The sequence below is a fragment of the Morone saxatilis genome, unplaced genomic scaffold, assembly GCF_004916995.1.
Source record: "Morone saxatilis isolate NCDOM2014 unplaced genomic scaffold, NCSU_SB_2.0 Contig24, whole genome shotgun sequence".
NCBI lineage: Eukaryota > Metazoa > Chordata > Actinopteri > Moronidae > Morone > Morone saxatilis.
In genome coordinates, this window is record NW_023339807.1 from 12,924,154 (window position 1) to 12,935,712 (window position 11,559).

Genomic DNA, 11,559 nt, shown 5'->3' on the forward strand with positions numbered 1-11,559 from the left:
GTATTCATGAAGTGCACCAAAAAAATGATTCGCCATCTGCGCCACGTAAGGTCACCAGTGGTCTGTAGCATAAAGACATTGAATGGATTCTGCACTTCCTGCCTCTCCAGACAACAGTGTGTTAAAGTCTTGATTATAATAGCTCTTCGTATGAGAGGATGTATTGTATTTTGTATTGTATTGTGTATTGATTGTGTTTTAATTGACTGAAAAATATCTGCTGTGGTTATACTTCTGCCAAGGCCATGTCATCAGGTCAGCAAACTGCATACTGGATTTAGGAATACAGGTGACCACTCAACCTAAGTGCCTTTTTATTTCACTGGCCCGGTTTTTACATTTTATATCAGCCCGGCTTTGTGCACTGGACTATTATCGTGTTACTTGCCCATCTATCATCTTCACTGAGCTTCGATGTGTCATCATGGTTCCTTTTTACTAGGGATGACAATTCCAATTATTTTACAGTTTCTGTTGGCAAATTGCCATTGAGTTGGAGGCAGATCATTTGGCCTAACTGAAAAAAGTTATTTGCCCCTTGTAGCTTTTGATAACCTTCACAATTGAAGTGCTGAGTCAGAGCTTTTTTAAAGAACAAAGACTGCTAGTTGACATTCAATTTGACTTGCCCATGAAGTTTCATATTTGCATAGTAAAAAGTAATTTTTTTCTTAAAATTTCTTGTGTCTGACACCAATAAAATCCAAACAACATGATGCTCTTTTTGTAAAACCTTGGTGTAATTTTTGTTGATGCGTCACAAAGCTGTTGATTGAGGCTTTAGTTTGCAGTGGTGTTGCATTGGGTTGCATTATATTTCAAGGTAGTCCCATTTACACCCCGACCCCCACCATTGAAAATAAAAACAAAAAAGGAAAGACAATTGCAATCTATTTTATTGAACTGTTGTTTGTATATTGTGTCCACCCCCCGTATCCAGTGTCTATGTGTGTGAACAGCAAATTCTGAATGAAAGCCTACACGCCCTCTCTTAGCTTTGTGCTGAACCTCGCTAATACAAAAGGCATTCATCATACAACGATCAGACAGAACAGCCACTGATGTCATTGAATTTTGAGGTCCAGACACTGGGAGAGATTCAAACATTTTTCACATTTCTAAACACAGAGATTAAAGGCTTATATACAGGCTTTTATCTTATAAACAAGAGGTCCAAGCAAAACATTTTAGCGTTTTGTATGTTCAATGATCCTTAAGTGACCGCTGAGAAAACCACCATACAACACATATGAATAGATCTGAATGGATCACAACAATGTCTGACATATTCACTGAAAGATGAGACTTAACTTTACACAGCTTTAACCACAACAATGATGTAAACATGGCTCGCTTTCCTCACAACTTCATGAAACATCACTTATGGTTTATACCAATAGAGATTTTCACTCCTCCTTACAACCCAGACTAAGCAAAAGCAGACAATGTTTCTTTTACTCTCACCACGGAGGAATATTGGGTAAGCTGTTTGTTCAAATGTAATTAGTGCTGAATTTTTTATTTTTTTTGCCCACAAAATTGGACAATTTATTGTTGAATTTAAGAGTATATTCCATTTGTAATTTTTCTCAGTTCCATCTGTCTATTAGTGATAAATGCTCCTTTGTTTCACATGCCAATATGATTTGCATGCTCTGCATTTGTAAGACACTTCACTACCATGTGTGACATGCATTTCAGGCAGGCACTGTGAATCCTCTTGTAACCAGATAGAGACATCCCAACTGCCCAACATGCCTGAACCGATTAAGTAGGCTCTTGGCCAAAATTCACACAAGGCATTGGGGCCTCTTCTGTTGTGTTCTCCATCTACTGTATGGCTCCTTTCCACAGCTTTGAAGGACGCAACAAAAGGTTGTCCAATCTTCTTCTGCTAAGGCCACTTTGAGTGGTCCCCTTCAGAGCCATGGGTGGGCTACAAGAGGGGATTCTCCTGGTGCTTGAGCTCTTTATTTCAACTGGACTCTCCAATCACCTGACAATGTCTGGAATGGAGGTGAGATAATTGAGTATTTCAGCTTCAGTTGCGGCCTTCATCAAAAGCCAAGTGAGAACAATGCAGTTACTTTTGATTGTTTAAAATAAGCTATATGTAACAACTGGCCACTTGTTGGATTCATACTCCAAACAAACTGGGTTCAGGGTATCACCATAACCCTATCATAAGAAACAAGGAAATACACAGTCCCTCCCATAGGTCTTTCTTTCTTTCAATAAACAGCCAACCCAGCAAACATATTAACACTGTCTGATAATTTTAGTTAATTTTTAAATGTTTTAAAGAAAAAAGTCTTACATACAGCTCCTTTAAAATTTACTTTGGATCTGATGAAAAGGTATTTAATTTTCATGCTACAGACAGTATCCTTTGTGATTCTTTAAACAAGTCTAATATCTGTGAAATATTTATTTCTTAACTTCTTGCTCCTGTTCAGTTTAAAATTACGTTGTCACTCCTGAATGCCTCCCTCACCTCAATATAGTGGATAGAAAATGACTTATTGTGCGGTTAAAAGTGAAAAGGATATTATGTTTCATTAAAGGCCCTATTATCTAAATATTACTTATTCCACTTCTGCCCTGGACTTAAGCTTACATCAGCTCTAAAAATAACAACTATGTTTCTTGGCCTTGAACATGTTTAAAGCTGATAAAGACAAACAGATACCCTAGATGGCCTAGCTAATATTTACAATGGATCACAATATGGTCTGCAATATCCATAATCATTCCACAGCTGTGCATCATGCCTTCCCTCCAGGTGGTTACATTGTTGTGAACCAGAACACGAGTGGACGGCTCTCAAATCATTAACACATTACCACAAAATGCCACGTATTTTCTACCATTGCCAAATCGCTCATGATTAACATCCCTGAAGTTTCTGTTGGCCCAAAAACCACAATACAATGTGAAATATGGGCAGCCACAGGTGTTCCAGTGCTACAGCACAGAGTGGAGGCATGGAGAGATAAAAACAGCACATTGTTAATCTGTCTTACACCATGAAATGACACTGCTACTGTTGCTGTCCTGAAAGAATAGAAACATAAGATCTGCAAGGTTCCTCGGTCTACGTCATCATATGTGCTGAATACATGAGAAGCTGGCAAGTCAGAGAGAGGAAGAAGCAAAGGCAGAAATAGGAAGACCACTGCCCCCAAGTCTTTCATTTACTAAATAAAGAAAGAGACAGCGCATACATTGATTGTGGAGAATCTGTGATTCAGACGGCTTGTGCAGTAATGTAAAAATAGTTTTTGAATACAAGAGTCCAGTGTCCAATTTGGACACCATTTAAAAATGGAGCTATGCAGAAATGTCACGTCCCTTTAAACTCAGGCCTAAACAAGTCATGTCAATCTTTATTTTTCCAGCTGATGTCAGCTTAAAGACCAAATCAATCTCTGCACATGAATGTGACAAAAATCCAATAAATCCTCCTTCAAAGTAAAACGGCAATCGTAAACGATTCAAAGCTAGCCAGCTGTGGCAACAATACTTGATCCAAGGTGAGAGAAGAAATAACAACGCTGTTTCATAGAACGCTGGATGAGTGACAGTTACTGTACTGACAAACAGAGAAAATATGAAGTGTTTTGGTTCTCTTAGGCATCTCTTATATTCTCCAAAAAGATACAGAGGGGGAAAGAGACATTTCCTTACAAAGACACTGACATCAAAGCAGAAGGAAAGAAAAGAAGCCAGCATGACATGTGAGAGAGGATGTGAGATGGAATTCCATGGCACACTGGGATTTGGCTGAAGGCCAGTAGGGTACTGAGTTATAGGTCAGGGTTTTTTTTACGTCAATACTGGCGCTCAAATTCTTCATGCCCATATACTATAACCACTAACCTGACAGCACCAGATGGTTTGTTACACAGAAATATCTGAGAAGTAATTAGTAGTTAGAAATTGTTGGGAAAAGTAAGGCAATTGGCAGGTTATTGGATGAACCATCGGTCTATCACTGTTTTTCACAGGCAAACTTCCAATCAGATCAACAAACCATCTAGCTCAGTCAAACCTTTTACTGAAGCCAGTTGGGAGCAGAGCAAAATCACTATCTCCAACCAGACAAGCCTTCAGTGGCATTCTTTGCTCTTCTGGTGCCATATGTAGACATATTGTATAGAGTTACATTTAGTGGAGCATAAAATGCATAAACAGGCACCTGGTAGAGCTGTGGCTCCATGTACCAAGGCTGAGTACTTGCTGCAACAGCTATGGCTTTGAGTCTGACTTGCAGCCCTTGACTGCATGTCATCCCCTCTCTCTGTCCCCCTTTCCAGTCCATCTTGAGCTGTTCTATCAATAAAAGCAAGAAATGCCCCCCTCAAAAAAAACAGAAAAATATATAAATATAAAAACCATTATGGTATTTACAACTTCCGCGTGTTTTCTCAGTGTGCTCGTCCTCCCTCCGTTAAGGATACAGAGAGAGGGCAAACACTGGCTGTGCAGAGGCACTTCAAACCTCAGCTCTAAACCATCATAGGCCCTGTGTAAATATACAATAAACAATTCTCTGCAGACATCAAATAAAATGGTTTCAGGAAAAACAAACTCAGATTCCTTCCAAATTTTCCTTCCTACGAGAAGTCAGCTGTTTAAAGGCTGTGGCTACTGAGGTTATACACCTGTCCACTTCAACAAGGACTGCTCCAGTCTCACAGCAGTGGTAAACCCGAGAGTGGTCGGGTTCACATGGCATCCAGCCTTAGCAGTCCAACTCATATGTTGTGATGTGCCACTTTGACAAACTGCATTTTGTTATGAGCTGACTGTAAAATGTAAGTTATACCAATTTTGAATCAGAATCTGATTTTCTGACAGGAGTTTGGCTGGTTGTCAGAAGAAAATGGAGAAGGAACAGAATATCATAATTTACTGTAGTGAAAACTCAATAATGAGGCTATAGGATTCCTAGCAATCCACAGGAATACAGTTTTGTCCCCTGGTCAGGCTGCATGCTCACAACTCTCCCTCTATCCTGTAAACACAGCAAGGAAAAAATACTCCCCTCTTGGATGAAAACGTAGATAGCTCTCTTTTGGATCGGCGAGGAGCCGCACTGAGGGGCTTTACAACTGGAACCAGATGACTTCTTAATATGTGCATGCCTTTGCATGAGTGCGTGCATGTGAACGCGAGCATATGAGTGTGCTTATATGAATTAATGTTATAGTAATCTATAACCTTGTACAGTATTTGAAGCAAAGAGCTAACAATTTGCCCTAATCCTACCCAGAAACACAGGTATAAAATTAGGGGAACTTTGTCCTGTACTGTTGCCCATAAACGATGCATTAACCTAAGCTATGTTGTTATCTGTCTGCGTGGGGCTGTTGGGCTCATGGCCAACAGAGAGTATATAAAAAGGAGTGAGAGAAAGTGTGAGGTGAGTGATACCATCAAACCGAAACTGATCTAGTCTTGCTATCAGCTGTGATTTAAAAAAAAGCAAGTTCCACTCCACTCGCTTTTTCTTCTTGAGATGTTTTGCTGCCTCAGATTTCTCCTCTTTGGCATAGTGTTGTTTTGCTTGGCCTTTTGGGGTGACTATAAGTCCATGATCCCATTTTGGGGTCTGTTTGCAGGAAGTCAAAGAGAGGAGAGACCAAGCCATTTGATCTTCCTCTGTCTCTGATGGGCGCCATGTGATATGCATGTTTTTAATTATTCTTCATTTGGCATGACTAGATATTTGGTTTGATTGCTTTACTTTGACTCTGCATGTGATCCATTTCAAAGGTTCATTGTGATAGAGCAATAATACAGACTGTCATAACCACAGGCATAATTAACTCTCTTGGCTATTTACAAAATGAAAGCAGACATTTCAACAAGCTGATCTTCTTTTTAATAGGCAGGTTACCTACTGGAATTGTTTTTTATGTGTGTTCACATAACTGCAGATGGCTTAGTGCAGATCTGGCAGAGGGTGTGGAAAAGACAGGCACTGTGGTTGGGAGCACCACCATAACCCGCAGGTGATCTTATTGTCTTAAGTCAATGTGCTGACATCCCACACACACACAGTAGACACACACACACACACACACACACACACACACACTTAATAATACATTAATTGGATAAACAAGCATTGAAAAGGCCCAAACTTAACAGTGTATTTTTCCATGAAACTATGTTGTTAGCTGCCAAGAACTCATCTCCCAACATGGTTTGCCGAGGGATACTCGTGGAGAATTTACTGCTCATCCTCTTCCATCTTAACAACCACAGAGTTTTCAGTTGTCAACCTGATGATCAAAACTACCAATTTGACAAAATTATAGCGTAAAAAAGAAACGTAAGTCAACAGCGGTCACAATGAATCATGCGCTGAGCCCGGATTATAAGAGGTTGTAAAACACAAGGCAGATAATCCACTAAGAATGTGTCACCTCTGATTAGGGCTGTCACTCCTCAGCTGGGATCAATGTGTTGACAGATGAACCTGCTCTTAAAGAGGAATACCAACAAATTTCAGCTTTCAAATGAATGATTTTTTACAGTTGTGAATAATAACTACTTGCTATAAACTTTTATGCCACCAACTAATCTAATGTGTGACTGGTGTACAGCTGGCTCTGTATAAAATGATTTGCAAGAGTATGGATGTGAGTTCAAGATGATTTTCTGGGGATCAAGGAGAATTTTCTGGATTGCAGTTGATAGATTTACCACATCAAATGTTAGCCCAGCATTGCATAAATGTCATTAATTGCAAGAGGAGCAGAGCTTCTGACTGTACATCTGTATGAACTCAAGAAAAGCTTGTTTGGAGACCCTACTTTGCAAAAGCTGCTGATGATTACAAAACATATGTGACATTTGTTAATTCTTAACTTGGTATCCGCACTTAAACGTTCTGCGGCCCACACTAAAGTCTCTCCCTGTCTCTCTCCCCGTCTTGAATTCTCCATACCGTCACATCACAGAGACTTAGGCTGTCTCAGAAACAAAATGACACAAAAGACAAGGACCTGCTGTACTTGCAGACAACACTAAAATAAGCACAAGACTGCTTTAATCAGGCCCTAGCTACCACATCTAGTCCACCGACAACAATAACAGCCCGGCAATTTAAACAGGCTGTGGCCAATGCTAACACGCAGAGAGAGACAAGTTGAGTTTATTTTCTAAATCCCAGGCTGGTCAAACAAATATAAACAAAGATCAAACCATCACCACTACTGGATATCTAATGACAAAAACAAATAAACTCAAAAGTAATCTTTTTTTATTTCTCCATGAAAGGACAATGCACCCATCAAGTATAACACGCATACCGACAAATATCCACTATTACAGCTATAGTCACTATATGTATGATCTGGGAACATGGATTTTGGCCTTTGAACTCCAGGAAGGCTCATACTGGAGGCCAATCAGAAATACTTTAATAATCTGAAACTAAAACCCTAATTAATAATGTGGTAATTAGGGCTTCATTTGGAGTACAGGGTTATATACTCCAGCAGACAATACAGAAAGAGCCTGGACTTCTTTACTGTGTTTACAACAAATCACTGTGAAAGAGGTGGATTGGTAAAAAGTAGTTTAATAAACTATTAGCTCTTTGGGTGAGCACTTTCCTTCCTCCGCTGACTCGGATGCACAGATTTCCGCCTGGTCCATATAAAACCATATGTGTATGTGAGTGCTAATGACTATGATTAGGGGAGCCTGGATTAAGTCTTGCTGTGGTTCATGACACAAGCACACTGCCGCACAGACATACACATACACACACACACACTGAAACCTAGTTCTGTGATGTGTACATTTGGAGAAATCCCAAAAAAAACATTTAACATAAACAACATAAGTTATGTACTACTTAACTAAAACTTAAAATACATGTAATGGGTTTTCCACAAGACACAGATTACATACATGATTTTAACCAACTCATCAGTCATGTTAATGGAGGAGGCCTCTGAGATTTAAACAACATATCTTTACTATGTGGGTGTGCTCATTTAGCTCCCAATCTTAAGTGGGGGCACATTCAAAATGTGAGATTTTATTTAACATTAAAAGAATCACATCCAAACAGCACTTGCAATCTTTAATACAAGTATCCTTTGACCTAAAGCTAACACAAGAGTGGTGCTATTAGTTCAAGCTTGTCGGACTCAAACAAAAGGAGCGTTTCCAAATGATTTCCAGAGACTCTGAAAATCAGTGTTAAAGTCACCCTGATGCCTCTGCACATTTTGTGCTGGCTATTCTCCCAACGAAAGTCATTGTAACAGAGCGCAGCTTTTTTTCACAGCATAACATCTCTCATTATAGAAAGACAAAAGAGTATGCAAAAAAAAACTGACAATAAGTGGGCTCCTCTTTGGGGACACTTTGGTCTTTATAAACTGACAGCAGGGCAATGCTCAATCCCTTAATACAGTGCAAGTGCACAGCCTAAAGAATACCACGCCATTTGTCTTTGGAAGACTAACGAATTATCTCTTGTGTGGAACAGGAAAATCACCCAGTAATTCTGCACTCATGGGGCTACGAGGTAAGCCCTCTAGTCAGATAAAATTAGGCTCAAATGTCTGGACAAGTTACAGTAACAGTGACCACCTCGCTTGGAGGAAATAAATCAGCTAGCCACGCGGGCCGTCACTGAGGAAGACTAGACTAGACTAGAGAAGGGCAACAGGTGGCTGTCAACTTAGAGAAAAAGAGGGTCATCATCCACTTAGAAAAGAGTGGCAAGTCTGTTTGCCACTCCCCAGGCTCCACTAAGCTAAGCCAAGCACCAGCAGGAGGAGAGAATAAGGTAAAGCCAGTTCAGCGTAGTGTGTGGACAAGGTTCAGCCAAATAGTCACATCAGGCAAAGACTGGAAATGTCTTTTAGGTATCCAGTGTTATAACATCAGGGAGCATCTCCCAACAATATTATATAATAGGAATTTAGCAATCTTTGAAAAACCTGATAATATAATACATGATAGGTTTACTGTTTCAGTTACATAATTAAAGTGTCAAAAGCATCAAAGAGAAATCCTCTTTGTAAACATGTGCAAACTAGACCTCATCAAGATGAAGCAAAAACTGTCATTCTCATTTCTTTTGTGTCTTACCACTCGTTGAATGAGCTGTCATGTAAAAGACCCACTGGACTTTCCAAACTTTTGTATTACACGTCATGAATCAGCAGGTAGAATAAATAACCAAAAACGACTATCATAGTGACTTCATTCAAATTAAAAATGTCTCGGCCTTTCGTGTACTCCTACTGCTTTAGAGAGAAACAACCAAATTTTGACAATTTACTGACTAATAGCTTTTCCAGGCATTGGGTTATTTTTACACTTGAAGACTGTCGAGGAGGCACTGTGTGTCTGTGTGAGAATGTGAGCTCCTCCATGATCTGCTACAGACAACTACAGTGTTCTTTGTTAACAAACCCTACAAGACACTGGCAAATTACTTTACAAGGGCTTGTGCATGTATTTCTTACATTGTGCATGGATTAAACAAGGTAGCAAAAAAATTAACACCTATTTATCAGTTACATCTTGCCAGAGAGATGCAGGAAAAGTAAAGGCTAAAACAGGAACTCGACATTGTTAGTGAAAGCTTAAGCAATTAACATCCTTAATAACAAAACAACTTTTGATAAGTTAATTGTGTGTGTGTGTGTTTGCACGCATGCCACGTGCATCCATGTTTGCATGTGTTTTCACTCAACTCCTTGTGCTAGTTCCTTCACATTACTCAAAGACACCAGGAGGCCCAATAAAACAAAGTGACAGAACACAGTAACTCCAAAGACATAAAATGTTTTCAGTCTCTGCTCTGTGCCAGTGCTCTGTTTTTCACAGTGCTGTTGAAACGCCATTAATTCTCACTCAAATTAAGATTCTAGGCTGTTTCCCAAAACTGCCACTGTGTAAATTCAACAAGGACCTCAATAAAATAATCCACTGGTAATGGAGGTAATTAAAGCTTGTACCTCATAGTTGATATAGAATGAGAAAGATAAATTGACCATCATGAAGTGAGATGTGACAAATGTACAGTTTAGATTACAGTGCAGTTTATTACCCACCGATGCAAGCATGAACTCTGACGGAGAGCTGTGTTCGAAGAATAATGCTGTGTTTCTTGCCTCTCCTGTGAAGAGAAAAAGACAAATGGGGACAAAGAAAAAAGTTAATTGGATATTAAACAAGCATGATTATTTAAATTTTTGTGTGTGTGAGCATGCTTTTGCCTGTGTGCGTGTGTGTCGGGTGTGTCCACACACAACTGTATCAAGATAAAGAAACAGAATGTCTGTCTGAATCTGAATCTGAGGCAGCCATCAATATGCGAGAGGCAGGCAAGTGCTGACAAGAAAGTAAAAAGAGCTACCGTGCAAAGCTGCAAAATAATCTTCGAGCTAAATTCTTTTCCAACAAATTGTACCGTTTAGTGTTACCCCAAACCTTCAATATTTGCAGTTTGAACACAAGAAGGGAACAGGACGCAGAACAGAACAGGGGAAAGGTCTCCAAAGATAAAATTAGAGGATGGGAGCAGCTTAGAGGTCAACTCAGCCCCCTGTGTTAATGGAGATATGCCGAGACCCTATCACCATCCTGTCAACTGCTTACAATGCCTGAATGACAATCCAAAACAAAGACAACAACAATGTACCCCGATTCTATTCAGTCGTGAAAGTGAATGTGAGAGCATACAAAGTCATACAAAGGATAGCCCACCCTCTAATTTGTATATGAAGTTTGATGTAAAATGAGCCTTTTTAAAGGATAAGCCAAACCAATGATGTGTTCTATGACGTCTCTCAATATTTTCCGCCTTCCTACCCTGTCTGTGGCAGCCGGCCACAAGCTCAATCATTGCTACTAATTTCCTTAAATAGTTGGGCACTGTAATTTTAACCAATGTTACTCTAACAGGATTAAGTACATTTCTAGAGAACTGTTTTCAGCTGTGGATTATAATACATACTTGCTGCGTTAGTGGGTATTAATGTCAGTAGGGCACTAGGATTGAGTCAAAATAAACTACATTGCTCATGTTCAAGGTAATGAAGGAACAAATCTAGTGCGACATTGTGGCTCATTGTGTTTTTCATAGTTTTTGGACAATAATGGTATCAATCTATGGCAGAAATAAAGTAAATCAGGCTTCAGCTGAACAGTGTGACCTGCTAGTGTGATTGTTGATTGTTGATTGTTGTTAAAAAAATATCAGCTTTATCCTTGTGTTTTTAAGCCAGTCCTAACTAAACGTGTCTGCTTGTGTTTGCATCCCAAATGTAAACAACAATAACATAATAGTAACAACATACATAATTAGTCAGATATCTAGTAGTTGCATTGTCTACATTTGACAGATAAAGCACATTACAATCCCACGTTTTGAATTCTGGTGGCGAGGGGCCACCCTTTTTGGATCACAGATCATGCCTTTAACATCGCAACTAACCAAAGAAGCATACAAACAACCCCAGTAGACAACTGTAGACAAGAGCACAGCAGGTAGAGTTGCTCAACAACCCCCCCCCC

General features: G+C 39.6%; 1 protein-coding gene across 4 annotated transcripts in view; it reads right to left on the reverse strand.

The window, feature by feature from the left end:
- Positions 1-11,559, reverse strand: part of fhod3b (formin homology 2 domain containing 3b) — an 81,710-nt gene that overhangs the window by 57,961 nt on the left and 12,190 nt on the right. For all 4 annotated transcript variants that reach the window (XM_035672077.1, XM_035672078.1, XM_035672080.1 and 1 more), the window contains exon 3: positions 10,095-10,159. In XM_035672077.1, coding sequence (XP_035527970.1) covers positions 10,095-10,159 — 65 coding nt within the window. The remainder of the gene's footprint in view (positions 1-10,094; positions 10,160-11,559) is intronic.